The sequence below is a fragment of the Papilio polytes genome, unplaced genomic scaffold (genome assembly GCF_000836215.1).
Source record: "Papilio polytes unplaced genomic scaffold, Ppol_1.0 DF821511.1, whole genome shotgun sequence".
Classification (NCBI taxonomy): domain Eukaryota; kingdom Metazoa; phylum Arthropoda; class Insecta; order Lepidoptera; family Papilionidae; genus Papilio; species Papilio polytes.
Genome location: NW_013527693.1, coordinates 1,322,563 through 1,341,725, shown reverse-complemented (window position 1 = coordinate 1,341,725; position 19,163 = coordinate 1,322,563). Strand labels below are relative to the sequence as shown.

At 35.6% G+C, this 19,163-nt stretch overlaps 4 protein-coding genes across 4 annotated transcripts; 1 reads left to right on the top strand and 3 right to left on the bottom strand.

Annotated features, from left to right (window-relative positions):
- Positions 1-315: 315 nt before the first annotated feature.
- LOC106108617 (multidrug resistance protein 1A-like) lies at positions 316-11,979 on the bottom strand. The gene is made up of 23 exons (XM_013289870.1): positions 11,822-11,979; positions 11,369-11,420; positions 10,919-11,197; positions 10,320-10,420; positions 9,751-9,922; positions 9,186-9,357; positions 8,974-9,104; positions 8,390-8,614; positions 8,180-8,305; positions 7,262-7,465; positions 6,799-6,969; positions 6,394-6,583; positions 6,229-6,311; positions 5,675-5,833; positions 5,422-5,526; positions 4,863-5,024; positions 4,362-4,565; positions 3,963-4,204; positions 3,356-3,515; positions 2,856-3,050; positions 2,228-2,434; positions 1,505-1,651; positions 316-633 (listed from the first exon to the last, which is right to left on the bottom strand). The coding sequence occupies exons 1-23, from the start codon at positions 11,911-11,913 to the stop codon at positions 445-447; spliced, it is 3,768 nt and encodes a 1,255-aa protein (XP_013145324.1). The 5' UTR covers positions 11,914-11,979; the 3' UTR covers positions 316-444.
- Positions 11,980-12,779: 800 nt separating this feature from the next.
- On the bottom strand, positions 12,780-14,738 carry LOC106108427. Its single transcript, XM_013289591.1, has 4 exons — positions 14,685-14,738; positions 14,441-14,521; positions 14,136-14,295; positions 12,780-13,417 (listed from the first exon to the last, which is right to left on the bottom strand). Exons 1-4 carry the CDS (start codon positions 14,736-14,738, stop codon positions 13,254-13,256), a joined length of 459 nt encoding a protein of 152 aa, XP_013145045.1. The 3' UTR covers positions 12,780-13,253.
- Positions 14,739-14,919: 181 nt separating this feature from the next.
- On the bottom strand, positions 14,920-15,942 carry LOC106108426. Its single transcript, XM_013289590.1, has one exon. The coding sequence runs from the start codon at positions 15,859-15,861 to the stop codon at positions 14,920-14,922; it is 942 nt and encodes a 313-aa protein (XP_013145044.1). The 5' UTR covers positions 15,862-15,942.
- A 1,074-nt stretch (positions 15,943-17,016) lies between these two features.
- LOC106108455 lies at positions 17,017-19,079 on the top strand. The gene is made up of 3 exons (XM_013289619.1): positions 17,017-17,255; positions 17,362-17,576; positions 17,663-19,079. The coding sequence occupies exons 2-3, from the start codon at positions 17,364-17,366 to the stop codon at positions 19,040-19,042; spliced, it is 1,593 nt and encodes a 530-aa protein (XP_013145073.1). The 5' UTR covers positions 17,017-17,255; positions 17,362-17,363; the 3' UTR covers positions 19,043-19,079.
- The last annotated feature ends 84 nt before the right edge of the window (positions 19,080-19,163 follow it).

Below are 19,163 nucleotides of genomic sequence, written 5' to 3'. Positions count from 1 at the left end.
ATTTAATGATAGTCCGTTTTATTGATAACTAACGAGATGATGAATTTATCTTCTCCAGACTTATTGTAACTATCATAATATAAAATTGAAAAAGAAACAGGGCTCAATGTTAAAAAGAATGTGAGAATAAAAGTTTAAAAAATTGTAAGCTGTAAAGATAAATTTTGGAACATATAATTTTTTAGTTTAATAAAAAAATAAAATATTTCAACAAAAATAAATTTTATATAAAAATATTTAATTTATATAAATTATTAAATACCACTATTTACAAAATATAAAAATTCAAGTTTAATAAATTTTAATATCCATAATATCAATACATAAATATAATAAAATGATACTTTTATTTTATATTATGCATTTTGAATTAGTACTGTGTATTTTGACAATAACTCAACCGATATTTCGTTAGTATCATATATAACAGTAGTTAATGTTATTCTATCCTCGTCTGTTGAGGTTGTAGTAGAGCCCCTGCGCCTGCATGAGCTGCTGGTGCGAGCCGCTCTCCGCCACGACGCCGTCGCGCAGCACGCAGATGCGGTCCGCGTCGCGCACCGTGCTCAGCCGGTGAGCTATCATCACGCACGTGCGACCTGCCTTCGCAGCGTTCAGCGCTTCCTGAACAACCTGCAACAGAGAACATCATCACGTATAAGAAGAGATCAAGAGGAAAGATAATCTTTTTTTATAATATAAGGTGGCAAACCGGGCAAGTAAGCAGGGCACCTGAATCCACCGAAATGGAAAGCGACCGCTGCCCATAAACATCCGCAATTGCAGATGCCTTGCCTACCCTTAATTGACGGAGGAGGAGATGCAGATAAAGAGGACATTTTCCCTTTCTATGCGTCTCCTCCACCGACAAATCCACTTTTCCTTGCCATCCTTCCCTCCTAAGAAAAGGGTGGAAAGGGAAAAAGACTAAAATTAGGCCTCCGGCATCACACTCAACAGACGAAACGCGGAATTTCTTCCTATTCACACCTGTTTTTTGTGTGGTCGTGGTATTGCTGGGGACGAGCCGGCCCTGCAGTGCGAAGATGTTAAAGCGGGCTCTGCCACTGTTAAACTTTCTAAGTAAGAACATGAAATAAAGAGGAAAGATTTGTATTTTTGTATGTATAACTCAAAAATTACTGGGCTGAATTTAAATCTTCTTACACTATTAAAAGCTTCGCTATCAGTGAGTAGAGCAAGGTCATGTTTTTATAATTTTTTAATCTCACGTGGACAAAATCGCGAGCAACAGTTAGTGAGTAAGTAAATAAGGTATTAGACTATTCTGACATCATCTTAATTGAAATAGGTGAAAACGTCTTAACTAATAGATAAACGATCGCGCCCAAGAAACAGCTTTACTAATTGTCACGTTATGCTTGTGCCGAACGTGCAAGCGAGAGCGATGAACAAACGATAGAGATGCTTGATCAAAGCATTAGGCTTGTGACGCTATCACGTAAAATATCGTTCGTAAATCGACTTTACAATTAATTTTTACCTTTTCGCTTTCAGTATCCAAAGCGCTGGTAGCTTCATCGAGCAATAACATCTTGGGTTTTCTGATGAGCGCCCGCGCGATGGCTACTCGCTGCTTCTGACCTCCAGATAACTGCGTGCCTTTCGAACCGATGTTTGTATCGTAGCCCTGGGATAAAGTTACCTAGTTGAGCTTATGGTATATGGAGGTGCGCTCACAACTCGGTTTTATTTGTGAAACTAAACAGTTGAATGGGATGCGAAACAATCGAAAATCGCAATACAGTTGTACAATAGTTTTTTTTTTTTTATAATATAAGTTGGCAAACGAGCAAGCGGCCACTTGAATCCATCAAAATGGAAGGCGACCGCTGTCCAAAAACATCCGCAATTGCAGATGCGTTGCCTACCCTTTATTGACGGAGGAGGAGACGAACATAAAGAGGACATTTCCCCTTCCTATGCGTCTCCTCCACCGTCAAATCCACTTTTCCTTCCCATCATTAGGCCTCCGGCGCCACACTCATCAGACGAAACACGGAATTGCTTCCACTTCACGCCTGTTTTCTGTGTGGTCGTGGTATTGCACCGGGCGAGCCGGCCCATTCGTGCGAAGATGTTAAAGCGGGCTCTACCACTGTAAAATAGTTTAATTATTAGGTTCTTATCTGACTTTACTCTTTGTTAAGTACTTTGAGTCAAATAGGAACTATATGTTAATGAAATATAAGTGAATAAATCTCACCATAGGTAGCGACAGTATAAAGTTGTGTATGTTCGCCTGTTTAGCTACATCGATGATTTCCTCCATGCTGGGTGTTCTCGAGTTGTCTCCGTAGGCGATGTTCTCGGCTATAGTCAAGTCGAACAATATCGGTTCTTGTTGCACGAAGCCGATCGTCTGTCTTGAATCCTTCATACAGAGCTTCGGCAGTGGGATACCATCTTGACTCTGTTAAGAATAGTTAATTGTTATTGAACTGGGTCTAGAAAGAGGCTCGTTTGGAAATTGTGACATATTTCATTAAAAAAATAAATGACAAATTTGTGAAGATCCACTTCGCATAGTCATCTTTTTGAATTTTTGGAATGGCGACAAATTAACAATTAGACTAGCTTCCACCCGCAACTCCGTCTGCTTAAATTAAAAAAAAAAACAAATTAAATGGGTCGCCGCGCCAACGCATTAAGTATTTAGCTTTTGTGTTCTTCTAGATTAGCCTTTACATCTATGCCAAATGACATCGAGATCTGTTCTGCAGTTTCTACATACTTTAACCAACATCCATCTATCCATCTAAACTTTCGCATTTGTAATGTATTTGTAATATCGATGTAAGCAGCAAAGACAAGTCGATAATTAATTTCCTTACCACTAGACCGTCGTTAGGGTCGTAGTATCTCTCCAGTAGTTGTATGATGGTGCTCTTCCCGCAGCCGCTGGCGCCGACCAGCGCCACCGTCTCCCCGCGCGGAATGTCCAGGCTCATGTCCTTTAGCACTTGCACTGCCGGCCGGCTCGGGTACTTGAAGTCTATGTTACGAAGACTTGCTTCCCCGGTACCTCTCTTAAAAGACAAAAAAGACTTACAAAACTTTCTTGTTACTTTTCACTTTAAATTATCGCTAGTCTTTGCAACTCAAGTCTTTACAATTATTTCAGATGAGGGATAGTCAACATATCTTCTACCTTATCCTACTACCGTGGGGTCGGCGCACCGGGTATCGCCCTTCAAATAACTCTTATCATCCGTCATCTCAGTCATCACTCCCTTTTTGATCATGTCACCTTTTACGCAATCCATTCATCTCTTTCTAGGTCTTCCTCTGTTCTTTTTCTTTTTACGTGATATAAGATATTTCAAATACTTACAAAGTTTTCAACAGCTGGTTTAATAGAATCAACAATTTCAGATTTCTTATTAAGAATTACAATAATACGTCCAGCGGCTTTTATTCCTTTTTGGAAATTAGGTGCGAAAGCGAACGCTTGTCCAGCTGAACTGGCCCCCATCAACAACGCTTCGGCTGATCTGGAAGATACAAACGATTTAAAACTTCTTTAATAGATCTCTATCTCAAATCTTACCAAGGTTTGGTGTAAATAAAAAGGGATATATCCTATTTGATCATTTTGTTACTTAAAAACTGACGAATGCTACATTTTTTCATTTGTTTTCAGGACTTACAAATAAAAAAAAAATATTAGTAACTAGCTGTTGCCCTCGACTTCGTCCACGGAATATTAAGATAAAAAAGTAGCCTATAATATGCAGTGAAAGTCAGGTCGAAATCCTTTCGTTTCAGATAGTACCCTGAACAAACGCCGCTTGCGGACAGCCAGACAAAAAAAAATTTAATGCTATTTTCGTTATCAGCTAACGTAAATACCTCATCTTCCCGAAATCTGAAATTTTTCTTTTGATATTACAAACAGACACTTCAATTTTATTATATGTATAGATAATTAGTATACTCACTTGAGTATAAGAACATAATCAATGTGTTTGTAGATCATGAGCGTTCCTCCATAGAATAAAGAAGCGGCGTACGCGAAGTTGAAGATAGACCTCGATAAACCAAATATAATGCCGCGCCAGTGGGAGGTTTTCTTAGCACGGATCAAGGCGGGCAGTAAATGCATAGAATATTCTTTGACAACCATTTCTTCACGACCCAGGGAAGCCACCGTACGGACATTTGCAACTGCTTCCACTGCTAACTGTTGAACAAAAAAATACAAACTTTCAAATACTAAAGTGTTAATATGAAGTAAAGATCTTTTTTCAAATTAAACTGGTCTTACCGAAAGGTTCAAAGCCAACCTTGTATTAGGCAGTTAACGTAAATTAATAGAAAATTGTGTAAAAGCATTTCACCTTTGAACTCGCTTCCATAGATTTCGTGGATCCGAAAGTAGCGGTGTTCGCGTATTTGCTCTCGTAATAGAGCACTATGGCCATTAACGGCACACTGCACATAGAGATGAGGCCCACTTGCCACTGGTAGTATAGTGCGAGTGCCACTGAGAATATCACTGTACCGATTGCTTGAAGCACAGTGCCTATTCTCTGGCCAGTCGCCTGAAAATGTATACATACATACTGTATGACTAGCATGTTAAAAGTTAAAAGAATGTTCATGTATTAGCGTCCTAAAATGACGTCATAAGCCTCAAATTGAAGTAACGTCAACTTTTTTTGGTATGGTGTAGTTTAAACAGATAAAGAAATCATTTAGACTTCTTTTTTGTAGGAAGTAGATTATATGCATATGTATTACAATATTTCCAGAAATAGGTCCTGTAAATTCTGCGATAAAGTAGGTTTTACTCAATGTTACTTTTTTAATGGTTTTTATAAGGACGACAGGTAACTTACGCCTTGCACGGCGGCCGCTTCTCCAGAGAGTCGTGCACAGAGGGCGCCAGTGGAGTTCGCTTTGTCATCAAAATATGCTATCTCTTGTTGAAGAAGATTCTTGAATAGTAATAAACGTAATCTTGTTGTCAGATATTCTCCAGCCACGCCGTAGTAATATACCTAAGAAGAAATTTGTTTTTAGAGTTTACTACTTTTTTTATTTTCTAAAATAACAGAACTATTGAGCTATTAATGTATAGAAAGAGCAACTAAGATGTTTTAAATAATTTAGCTATCTTAATACAACTCTGGCTTTATTTCTACTTTACCACTCAGTCAAAAAGTTTAAAAATATATAAAGGGAGCATAGTCTATGTGACTTCATTTGAAGCATTTTTCATATGATCTCACTAGCGTTATCTGGTTTCTGATAGTCAAAACCACAAATAAACAATTCAAACACTGAGAAGCGTCTTGGCGTGTCTTCAATATTAAGATATCATCGTACAAAGTTACCGGTGAAAAATGTTGATCCCTATGTCTAGTCTGTATACTTCTTAAATGTCTTTGCACTCACCACTATGAAGTTGACGATTCCTGATATAACGCCAATGATCACAAATATTATAGCATATCTTTCGATCGCAGCGAATACTTCGTCGATGTTGGTGTTTGATAGCGCCTGAAAAATAGAGAAAATAGTTTTTAGTTATTTCAACATCTACCCACAAGAAGTATTGATGTCATAAATTTAGGTACGTGGTTTAGCTTAATAGTTACACTGAATAAAAAAGGATCCTGTACAGATTGTAAAATATTAGTTCAAGTACCCCCAGGAAGTCCCCCATGATGACAGCGAACAGTGGCATGGCAAAGCCGCCGAGCAGTGAGCAGAGGCTGGCGGCGGACACGGAGCGCCACTCCGGCGCATTGAGGCGCACCACGCGCCAGAATGACACATCCTCGGTGACCGGCTCTAGTGCCTTCTCCTGCACAATAGTGAAAAGACAAATGTAACTATATAACAGTGACAAGATGGCGACTTGAAGCCACGCTCGTCCTAGCGCACTTTTGAGTTTTACTTAAGTCCGCTAGAGCGGTTGGCGGAGCTGTCACGTGACGGAAAATGGGACGGATTGAAAAGAATGGAGTGATGTACTCTTATAGAATAGACTTTGGACCTCTCAGGAAATATAACATACAGTTAGATTTCATTATTTTCTGTATAAAGTTACGGAGGGGGATATGCTTTCATAGTTATTTCTAAAAAGCTTTTGACTGATTTATTAAAAATGGATCCAATATTGCAAAATAATTATGCCTTTTTCTATTTATTTATTGGATCAATAGCAGAATGAAATATGAACTACTTGAATATTCTTACCTCCATTTTGACATCTACAAATTCTTCTCCGTCTGCTTCGTTGCTTATAACAGAAGTAGAGCGGTCGATAATATTCTTAGAATCTGCGAGAAAAAATAAGTTAAACGCGCACTTACAAAGTAACCCAATTTAAAATGGTTAATTCTTTAGTAAAATCTTAAGGACCTGCAGTTTCGGTGTTATCAGGAGATGCTTGTACCATCACCATATCGTAGTAGTGGCCTTTAATGCTCATCAACTCCTCATGGTTGCCGCGTTCAACGATTTCACCGCTTTTGAAAACATATATCATATCAACGTTCTTTATCGTTGATAGTCTGTGTGCGACGACTATGGTGGTTCGACCTTTTTGAGCCTGAAAGCATCGAAAGGTTTTTAAATATATTGCAATATTTTAGTAAATTATCCTAATTTACTAATGCTGTTCCCCAGGATTAAGTATTTGTTAGTTTATTCTTCTTAGAGTTCTCCTGATCTTTCTGTTAACTTCTGTAAAGATTCACAATGCGTCCATTACTCTTCTTAAAGGTCATTAAAGGTCGTTACCCGTTTTTGTTCAACAAAGGTTACCTTGTCTAGTGCTACTTGTACTCTAGCTTCAGAAGCTGTATCCAGTGCGCTGGTGGCCTCGTCCAACAGCAAGATGTGTGGGTTGCGGATCAGAGCACGTGCGATAGCGATACGCTGCTTCTGTCCACCTGACAGTGACGCCCCGCGCTCGCCTACTAGTGTGTCGTAGCCCTGTCATACCAACACGACGTACTATTTAAGGATAAAGTTACTATTTGAAATCTATTAAACGTGAGTAATGCTTATATAAAAGTATGCTAGATTAGACTAAAGAAAATGCTTTCTAAAAGTAGACTATAGTTTTTCTTGAGATATCTAAAATAAATGACCAGGGGATTGTGGTTGTGACCCCATTTTATTTCATTCCCTTAGATACGTGGCTTTTTCCCAGTTTAGTGTTTTATTCACCACTTCACTTCGAAGCACTAAAATTACTAATAACCTCATGCCGTGTAAAACTCACCGATGGTAATTTCATAATAAAGTCATGTGCATTAGCCTGCCGTGTTGCAGCTTCTATCTCTTCATCAGTAGCGTCAGGGCGGCCATAGCGGATGTTCTCTCGGACTGTAGCATTGAACAGGACCGGCTCCTGGCTCACCAGGCCCACTTGAGATCGCAGCCAGCGCACCGATAGATCGCGCACGTCGTTACCATCAATGCACACCTGACAACATAGATTAGCTAATTTAGAGCGCGCGCACAAATTTTGAAAAGTCGATTGTTTCGTAGCTAATTTAACTGTTTAGTTGTACAACTAAAAATCGAGTAGTGTGCGCACCACCATATATGCTCATAAAAATTAAAGCGAGACTAACCAGTTGTGCGATAGTTTAGTTTCAGGTGTGCGCACGCTCTTACACAAAACTGTGTGAAAAATAGTTAAAAGATAAAGATGGGATATTATCCTGTATCAAAATGACAGGTCAACTTTTGAATTTGTAGGAAGGAATGATAAAGCAACAACAATTATGTATTTCATCACTCAATTATATCTTAGTTGCGTGTTATCTGTTAGTTCCATATGATTCAAGTGTACCAGAGTACACGATTGTATTTTTGATATGAAATAGTAATTATTTGCACATTAGTCTGAACACGAGGCTGATTTCAAGCACTTCAAATATTGTATTCACACTTTATCTGATTAAATACATACAATAATGTCTCGCATAATATGTAACAAAAACTAGTTACCTACTCAAAGATGCGATTAGCAGCATGTTTTCTACATGATACAAATATTTAAAATATTTGGCAAGGATCGGATTTGATCGAATTGGATGAGAATCGTCCAAAGTGAAGATAGTAAATTAACCAAAAATCCGCTAGTAAAGCCTGTTGGCTTCTAGTTACAATGCAGTTTAATTGTAACACTTACACTGCCGTCGACTACATCGTAGTAGCGCGATATGAGCTGTATGATGGTGGACTTGCCGCAGCCCGAGTGCCCCACTAGCGCCACCGACTGACCTCTCTTCACACTCAAGCTTACGCCTTTTAAAACCTGTTTCATTGAAAAGAAGACGTTACTACAACTAACGAGAAAGATTTGGAAATAATACACAAGTTAACATTAAAATAATCTTACAGGAACATCAGGTCTAGATGGATAATGGAAGATGACATTTCGAAGTTCTATATCGCCGTTGATTATAGCTGGAGTAGTTCCCCGGTTCAACAGCGGATTAATTTTAGGCACGTTGTTGATCAGTGTGAAGATCTGAACACCTGCGCCGCGCGCCACGCCAAACACTTCCATCAGCATTGATGACATTCCGAACTGACCTGTGCCTGTCATCACTCCGAAGAACACCTGGAAATTAATAATTCGTAAGGTGATTTTATCAAACAGAAATTAATTTGAACGAATTTTGACTAATTCTTTAATTGTGCGTTTGAGTATGTAACTTAAATTTATGATAATATCTCACTAGCATTATAAATGCGAAAGTTTGGATGGGTGGATGGATGTTTGTAGCCTAAACCGCTGAAAGGATCTCAATGAAATATGGCATTGATGTAAAACAGTCTGGAAGAACACATACCTACTTTTCTTTTTTTATTCCTTCGGACGGAGTCGCTGGCGAAAGCTAATTTAAAACTAAGTTAAAATAACATATCACTGATACATATTTTCTTAAATAACCTCAAAAGAAAATTGTGTTTACTTACCGCTAACATAGTGTTAACATCGTACGTCTCAGGTTCGTCAAACATTAACTTGAAGCCGAACCAAAATGACAATGCGTAAGAACCGAAAATGCAAAAGTACAGAAGTCCCATCGATATGCCGTTGTACAAGGCTAGAATAAAGAAAATATTAAAAAGTCAGACTTAACGAGTAGTTAATTAGAAAAAAAATAACGCCTTTGGGCAGGTTTTACCTTTTTTAATGTTACAATCTCTTGCTTTAATTAGATGTTTTTCATATCTTTCGACGTCTTTATCTTGCCCACTGAATGCGTACACAGTGCGTATCGCGGATAGCACTTCCTCTGCTATTGAACCAGCCTTACCAGTTGATTCGGCCTCTTTTTTTGATAATCGAGAGGAAATCTGTTGATAAAAGTACGTACACTTCATTTCTGCGTTAAGGTTCATTAATGTTTACACAATTTTTTTCTTATCCGAATATACTGTCATTTATTTTAGGAAAGTGAGTACCTACATCCACGTTCTTCTTCATGGAACGTCATTTGACGTTCTTCCGCTCTTCCTAGACAATTTGATTCGTTGTATATTAAGTCATCTCCACTACCTTATCCTACTCCCGTCGGGGCACTGAGTTTTCGATCTCCAAATAATTCTATCATCCGTCATCTCAGTCACAGAAGGGAGTGCCTTCTTGATCATGTCTCCTTTTAACGCAATCCATCTCTTTCTAGGTCTACCTCTACCGATATTAATAGTATTTGAAAAGTTAGTTTAGCTAACACAAATGTATCTTACCCAACCTGCCATCGCAACAGGTATAAACGTGATAGGGAAGGAAATGAGACAGAGTAGCGCCAGTTTCCATCCCTTGATGAGCGCCATTACAACGCAGCTGACGAACGACGACTGGTAGAAGACAAAGTTAGACAACTTCTCACCAATACCGTCCTCCACTTTACTTATATCGCTGTTAAAAAAAAGCATCAATAAAGTTATTATTGATGCATACCGCACATCTTTGACTAATTTAACTATCTTAAAACTGTTGTGCGATTGTCGATTGTTTCGTAGCTAATTCAACTGTTTTGTTGCAAATAAAAATCGAGTAGTGTGCGCACCTCCATATAAGCTCATAGGAATCACAACGCGACTAAACAGTTGTGCGATTGTTTAGTCAATGATTTGAGCGTGCTCTTAGTAATCGCCTTCATAAAAACGCAGCATACGATCGTAGCACACATTCAATTAATTATAAAATGAAGTCCAATTTAAATTGCTTTACTGAGTACGTAATTACGATATTCTCAAAACACCACAAAAGACAATTAAAAAGTAATCAAACATCAATATTGAAATTAACTTACTCTGTCATTTTCTGGGCGAAATCTCCCGTTTGATGGGTATCGAAGTATTCGAAATCCTGATTCAAAGCAGACCTTAGATACTCGCATCTTATGTTATATACCTAAGAAGTAAAATATCTTGATTAATCGATCTATGTGTATTTAGGAGGTTTAAACAGACACACTCAGAGTAGTAAGTTAAGGGACACCACTAGAGCTCTGACTTTTAATCAGCTGATAGTTTAGTTGGACGCATAGTCAGTTTGGTTTAATGTGATTCTGTCAAAGTAAAGCGGGATCAAACTACGACAGCGCGCACACCTTTGACTAAACTACCACACAACTGTTTAGTCTTGCTTTGATTCCTATAAGCTTACATTGAGGTGCGCACACTACTCGATTTTTAGTTGTGCAACTAAACAGTTGAATTGGCTGCGAAATAATCGACAATCGCACAACAGTCGTGCGATAGTTTAGTGAAAGGTGTGCGAGCGCTCTAAATATTCACTCAGAGTATAACAGTAAGGTTCTTGATATTGATTTTAAACTCCCCAAATTATGTTATAAAACCAAAGTCAGGTACTTGAATACCAAAAAAATATGACTCTATTGTAATTTACCTGATTTAGGGCAGCTACATTCATAAGCACTGTCGCTGCGTACGATATAATAAAAGCGACCAAACCCAGTGCACAATTGTATATTACAAAATCACTAATAGCTGTTAGAAATACATCATTAGCGGGAGCTCCGGCAACCACTGACTGTCCGTAGTTCACCATAGCTTGCAGCACGTCGGAGAAGAAGATTACACTAAGAGGTATCGTTATACCGCACAGTGTTGAAAACAGGATAGACAGAAACATGTATATTTTATCCAATGTACTGGCGAATCGAAACTGAAAGAAAAAGGTATTAAGTAATATATGAAGTATGTGAATATATAAATGAAAGTATGATAATGTAATGAAATATGTGAATGGGTCTAGAATAGGTTAGGTAACCTTCTAATATTGCTATTGGCAGGTACACAAATTAATTTATGAAAATTAAATAGATTTTTGACTTACCAGTGTGAAAAATGATATATTCTGAACATTTTCGTATTTTCCTTCTTTAATACTGTAATTAAAAGTTTCAATTAAATGTATTTGATTTGAAATTGGACATAAAAACAAAATGGACTCAACAATTTAATAGCTAATACCATATTTTTTTAAACTACCTTTCACCGATTTATTTTTAATTTAATTAACGTGATTTAAATAAATATTGTTAGGAAATAGTAGGAAACAAAACGAAAAGTGGGGGGTAGTTTTATAAAACACTTGCAAGGAATCTCATAGGGCTCGGTCCGACAGTCCGTCATTCGCTCAAAAGCTCAAAAGCTGAGTACATTTCTAGTCGTCACCACGGAACAGTCGATATCTTTACATAGTTGACTATATTGTCTGTATTGTTGTCTATATTTTTTTAAATCATTTGTATCGAAATATCTAAAAATATACAAAGTGTGTACTCACTCGTTCGCATCTTTTATTGAGCCGTTCATACAATCAGGTTTAGCTACATCAACTGGAGAAATAACATCAACACTTTCTGCCTTTGGGCTCATTTTGACAAACAAAACACTTCACGAAGTTTCATATACATAGGTTGTACATGTGTCACATTCACGAGTCCTTTCAAACAAACTGGCGTCATCCAGATTAATTCAAACAGTTATATCTGTTGGACGTCTTAATTACTAATTAAATAGAGGAATACAAAACGAAAACATTTCGCTCTATGGTTCCGTTGTTTAAACTAATTAAATTAATTCATTAAATTGACTTGCATCAAACCATTTTTTGCGAAAAAATGACCTAGCAGTTCATCTACAGCTGTATTTTACAAATTTTATAATGTCTTGCCGTTTGTAAGACGAAATCAAACTTTGGCATCCATGCATCTGTATTTAGTATTAGCTTTTTTTAGGAGATAAGTGAAGAAAATCACGTGAATAAGAAATAAGAATGTAACAGAGCTAACTCAACAAAACGCGTTTTTTTCTAACGCACTTCCATGCTTTTTAAAGTGTCAAAGTGACCATTGTAATCACAGATCAGTAGATTTCGTGTCTAGCACCTAAATGTTATTCTGTTACATAGTATGGTATTATTTACGGAACTCTAATTATAACAAGAGTAAGCCTAGGTAATAAAGATTACTTATCATCAAACATCTGCCATTTTGCGACTATTATAATTAACATTGTAAAAATTAATTAAAGACACATAGGTAGTACAGAAATAATACGTATTTGTGGAGTAACTCGTTTATTTCGGGTTTACAGAATGAAAAATAAATATGTATTCTTAGACATTTATTTTACGTAAACTTAGTCTAATTTTTAATTTTATTTTGATCTAATATATTCTAAATTTACATGAGTTACTGAAAAATTAAACAAATGAATACGAAGCTGTAGGTTACTTTAATAGGAAATTGTTTATCTACCCTCCGTTCTAGTTTGAAACTGTATTATAGCAGGACAGTGCGGCCACCTTACTATGAGTAACTACCAAAGGTGTAAACGTACAAAATACAAAGATTTCATCGGTATCAATTACTTACATTACTTAAACAAATACTTTTTAGCGTGTTAATCACGTACGAGTAAGCTTAGGTAAAGTGTGAACTACCCTCCGCTGAATAGATGAAAAAGATCATTTTATTAACGTTATTTTGTTAAAAATCAATATTCTTGATTATAGTTTATCCACAGTCGTATTTAACAGTTAAAATTCAGTTGGCTAGCAATATTATAATATTTGTTATAGAATCTGGAGACTGACATAAGACCTCTTCGGAGCTCAGTTGCACTCAAAAAATAGAATATAACTAAGGTAAGCGTACCAGTAATTGATAGGTGATAGATGTTTCTTACACATTGCATTTTTTTTTTCAAATAATTTAATTGATACTCTGCAATATAATTATTGTGTAAGTGACGACCACTGAGGCCATGGACACAAGCAGAGAATAGTCGAATCGGAAAAAATACGCCATATGGAATGTGATAGCTCTTGATTGTATTAAATCTCGTAAAACATTTAATGCTGATCGAACTTCATTACCTGTAACAAATTATTTACATTACTAGGTTTCGTCCGCGACTCCGTCCGCGTGGAGTTCAAAAAAACAAAAGCTAGTAGCCAATGGGTTCTTCCAAAATATCCTTTACGTCTGTACCAAATTTCATCGAGGTCCGTTCAGCCCTTTAGGCTACAAACTCTAACAAACATCCATCTATCCATCTAAACTTTCGTATTTATAATATTAATAAGTATCTAAGATTTGTGCAACAGTAAAGTTATATATTGTTTCATGGAAGCGAAATTAACTACGTATTTGTGAATAACATCGATTTAGACATTGATATAGAGCTACTAAATGGGTCGGTGAAAAAGGTATGATAAATTTAGGTGAAATTCGTTAGTTTGTTATTGGTTAGTGATGTGAATATTAGCTACTGCCATCGTTCGCCCGTAACTCAACACTTTTAGTCTAAGTAATATTAAATTACATAATAAATACTTATTAAGCAGATACCTAATAAGTTTTGTCAATGCATGCGGAAATCCTTGTTTTTTATTTATGCTAGGCGGAAAAACCACAGTTTTACGATAAGACTCTTTTAATCAAGCTAAGATATGAAGCAAATAACTGTGTTTGCTTTGCCGAGCGCGAGTCCCAAATAAAAAGATTTCATTCAAGAAAACATCATGTAATTCTTACTAGTATTGTGAAACCTAGTTTTTTGTTACACTATTTTAACTATATACCGCATCTTACTTGGTTCTCTCATGACGAGGTAATGGTCCAAAATACAAATAATTCTATCTCTTTCTCGATATGCCTTCTCACAGTGATGAACGAGAGAGATGACAACAGCGGCACAAGTTGACAATCGCATCACACTGGATATCGTAGGGAAATAGTCAGTCTCAACATTCTGTAACAGATAGTTTGTATTGAACTCTCTGACATAATCTTCTCACTTCTACATACCATGAACCAGTATTGCGCATTGGAATTGAATGATTCAGTCGTTCCATATGTCCTACGTACTGGACTTATCATATATTTATTCAAATTACCTCAGAGATGATCATGTACCTCACAGCTATGTTTGTAAACCTCACCATGTCGATAAGTAAACTCAAACTATTTAATAGTATCTGAAAATCAATAGCTAGTGTTAGTCTTTGGATTATCCCCAACCATCACCACGCTCTGTCCCCACGTGGAAACAGATGAGAATAAAAAGTTTCATTCGTCCCAACTTTTGCGACGAGGGGACGGTTGGAACTTATTTTATTGTATAACGGTTTCATCTTTCACCTTATTGGTGATAGTGGGACTAACAGGTGAGACGGGTGAAACTATTATTCTCATGTGGGGACACCGCGGGATGACGGTTGGGGATAATCGTGTTGACAGACGAGAATACCAAAAGTATTCTGCACCAATGAAGATGCCCGTGTAAGAAGCGGGTGAAACAAAAAGAGAAGGAGAAATTCTATTAGATAAAAAAACTATTTTTATCTAAATGAATAACATATTTTTGAACAATGTCTCATATTCTTAAGAAAATTAAAATTTTTGCTTCCATTGTGACATGATTAAAAGCCCAGAAACGCTTGCTTCCCCGCATTCCATACAATTTGTTGATAAATGCACATTGCTCAATTAGCAACAGATAATATTTTCCAAGCAATTTTATTTCATCTGTTATATTTGATCCCACTTTCTTTAGACGAGGAAAAAAGTCTTTATCCACTTTTTTATTAGGGTAAAACCAATTATATTTAAACGCGCAATCTTCAATGAAACCCTGTTCTTTGCTTTCTCCACAATAATAGGCTAAAAGTAAATCGCCGAGACATCGTAAACGACATTCGATCTGCATAACTTGAGAAATGAGATCTAGTGTAGTCAAGATCTTTATAAGTAAGTAAACGTAGGCAATGGCATAAACAAATGGTGCCAGCCATCCGAAAGTAAAAACCCATGCAGTAAAATCACAAACACTACTCGTCGCCCAAATCAAGACGAAAAACGCAATCATTTTAACAATTCTTAATTTTATTTCTGAATAATATTTCATAGTAATAATATTATCAATTCTAGCATACTGTTTGAAATATTCAAAGCTGATGTCTCTTCCGTAGACCAATACAAAAGATATATCAACTAAATATTGGCATAAGTCGTATATCATTTGGATGACATCGGTAATTTTGATAGAAATATTAATTTCGCTGTATAACTTGGTAATCTTCCAATACAATGAAGAAATTGTTAATGATCCGAGAATAATTGCCATTAGCAAACTCTTGCAGAAGTAATAAGTCGGCTTGTTGATCTGTTTGTTCGTGTTACAGTTTAGTGAGAATAATTTAAGTAAACGATGAAGTGGTTTCAGAGTGTCGCACGTACGCGAAATAGTTCCCACATTGTTCTCTGGCACTATATTTGTTCGCATGTTGGCTGCACTGATTATTCCACTGTTTAACATCAACTCCAAGCTATAAATGCAGCACAATCAACGAGCGTTCTTCACGCGATTCTGAAGTGCATATATTTTACGGAACACTTTTTATACCAAGTAACCGTAACTAGGGTAGAGTAATTAGATTCATTTCGAACCATACAGAGGGTGGAGTATTTTTCATTACCAATGTTTTATTTCGTAATTTTTTTCCGCTATGTCGTAATCTCGTCTTTTCTAAATGTATGTCTGCAACATATAATAGTTGTTACATATTAGTTTTATTTTTATACATATTTCTCATAGTTATAGATAGTACAACTGTAATAGAATTAAATATAGAGTAATCCAAATGTTGAACTTTTTTTTTTCTTTTTTTCTTTCCTCTCACATATCTTCAAATTAATCCAGCAGTTTACGGTTATCTTTCTTTGAGTTGTTATTCGATATTTAAATGAAAAATACAACACCATGTTTGTACTCAATTATAGTACATTGTTATTGTATTCATTTATTTAAAACGCGTTGCTGTGCCGCCACGAACGATCGATAGCTAAATTTATTAAACTCGAGTGGTAATATTAATAAACGTAATGGAAAACTAAATTAACTTTCGCGGAAAGCAATAATAAAAATTGTACAATTTAAGTATATATGTATTATAAAACTGGATAATTAAAAATCTAATATTTAGAACAAAAGGTTGACTCCAGTTTTACCAACTGTAGGTGACATATTGCGTAATGATTGAATAACTTATTGTCGTGATTTCCAACGTTAATAAAAATCAAGCAAACATCAGAAATTGACAAAATTCTTTTGAAAACATTACCGTGGCGGAAGCCACTGCGTTTCTGCCATCTATATTTCCCGCCAAACCAGTGCCAAATGTCAGTTTCAACGCCAATATAATTGTTCTAATGATTGTTTTAAATGTTATGCGATAAAAGAGGTAAAACATGAAAAAAAAAAACAACTTATTAGCACACAGTATAGGAGCCCTATAACACTGTGTTCGTTAAATTGAATTCTTATAAAACCTTTTGATTTGCACAGACTTAACTTTTTAAATTGTCTATGGCAAAGATGTAGTAAAAAAAAATAATACTCTTTACCTCTTTGTAAGATGCTTTACTCTTTATGTCATGTGTAACAATGACAGCTGTCAGATTTAATTTTATATTTATGAGCCATTATTTTTTTGTTAAATCTAAATTTTTTAACTAATGTTGGTCGATATATTGCTTATTATCTGAACACAAATGCAAAGTTTCGAAAGTATTTATCGTTTCCTACAGTTAATAAAGAATAATATGTGATTGATTATAATTTTTCCCAGGATTAGAGAGTAATGTTGTCAACAGCAACTTTCTAAGGTTTTTACTAAGTTATTTGGTATTTTGTGAAACTAAAACATATAAGTAAGTTTCTTTGTGTACAAATAAAGTTAATTGAAGTAAGGATAAGGACCTAACAATGCACATGCCGTTACATTCAGTATGTTTTGATGTCTTTTTAACTTTTTAGACATGGGTGGCTGTCGGTGTTCCTATCGAAACTGCGCTGTTAAATCTGATGGAAAAACTCATATGTTCCATTATCCAGTATTTGATAAAGTAAGGTGCCATCAATGGATTGTGAATGCACGTCGTCTTGATTTTCTCGACTTGAAAGTGTCTCAAGTTAAAAACAGAGTCATATGTCAACATCACTTCAAAGATGAATATTTTATGAATTTTACGGTATGCATTTGATATATATAGTTTTCACTCACTTTTCCACAAAATATACTACTTAATTTCTAATATCTATTTTTTTTCAATTTCAGAAAGGTAAACTTACCTTTGACGCTGTGCCTAGTGAGGATGGGCCATATTGTGATATAAGCAAATTGATTGAAAACCCACATGATTTTTCTAAACTATACCCAATTGTTGTTGAAGATATAGAAAATGATGTATGCCCATTGGATAATAAGAAAGCTAATTTTTCACTGAAGTATTCAGATTTCTTAACAAACTCCGAGACACCCGAATCATCATTCTTAAAAACTGAAGATGACAAATTAAAGATAACACAATGTACTGATTTAGCTGACATTAATTTTATATTAGGAAATAACTTAGATGAGAAGTTAAGTAACATTAGTATTAGTCAAGTTTTAGATAATGTGGATTTATTCAATGATAAATTAACTGCAATCAAGAGTAACACAAGAAATTTCCAACAAGCATATCCAGTGCTTATTGTGCCTCCATTCTCTCAAATAACTAATTCTGGAACTATCAAGAACAATGAACATCCCGAAATTATTATGTGTTCAACTAATAATAATGTTAAAAACATTTCAAATACATCTAAAATAAGACCAAAAGTAAGGATAATATCAGAGAAGAAAATAACAGAACCTGTGTCACTAAAGGGTCACTTTAAATCTATATCCCCATCCATTGTGGTCAATCCAGGTTTGAATCAAGATGTACAACAAACAAATGATGTTACAATGATGCAAATGGTCCCTGATAATGTTTCCTTAAATCAAACAAAACCAGTCAATTTGATTGAAATTGATGTAAATATGCATGAACCTATAATATTACAAAATCAAACTCCATTGCCTGAACAACCAACACAAAATATAACACCACAAAATAACACATTAAATGAAAATTCTACTAAAAGTGTTGAAAATTCAAAGTCGCTACTAAAAAAGAAAACTCCCTCAAAAAGAATAGCAGCTATACAAGAAAAAAGAAGCTTTAATAAAAAGTTGAAGAAAGATCAACAATCACAGAGTGTACAAATGGAAGAATCTAAGTCCGTGGAAGTAAAACAGATTGAAAGTGAAAAGTCCCAAGAAAAAGTTCAAATACCTAAAATGGATACAGCACAAAATGGCGATTATTTATCTCGCCTCGAAGCTAGAATGTCAAGAATGGAAAATCTATTATTAAATAAAATAGATCAAAACTCACAGAAAATAATCGACCTAAAACAAACTTTCAGAACATCAACACAAAAGAATAAAAACATTTCTACACAAACAAATGAAAATGATGCAGTTTATAAGAAATATTTATTCAGGGAAATATCTGAATATTTAAGTTCAGAAACCAAAAATCTTCTTTATGAGGAACTATTTATTAATGATCAGTTTACACAAAAACCAAATTTGAGATCAAGAGTTAAACAGAGAAGGTATAGATAACACAGCGTATTTTGAATAATAAAATAACTTTGAAACTCGTGGAATGTGTTCATGACTTAATAGCTAGATTTTCTGCTATTAGCAGAAAATGTAAGCTAATTCTTCATAATTCAACATAATT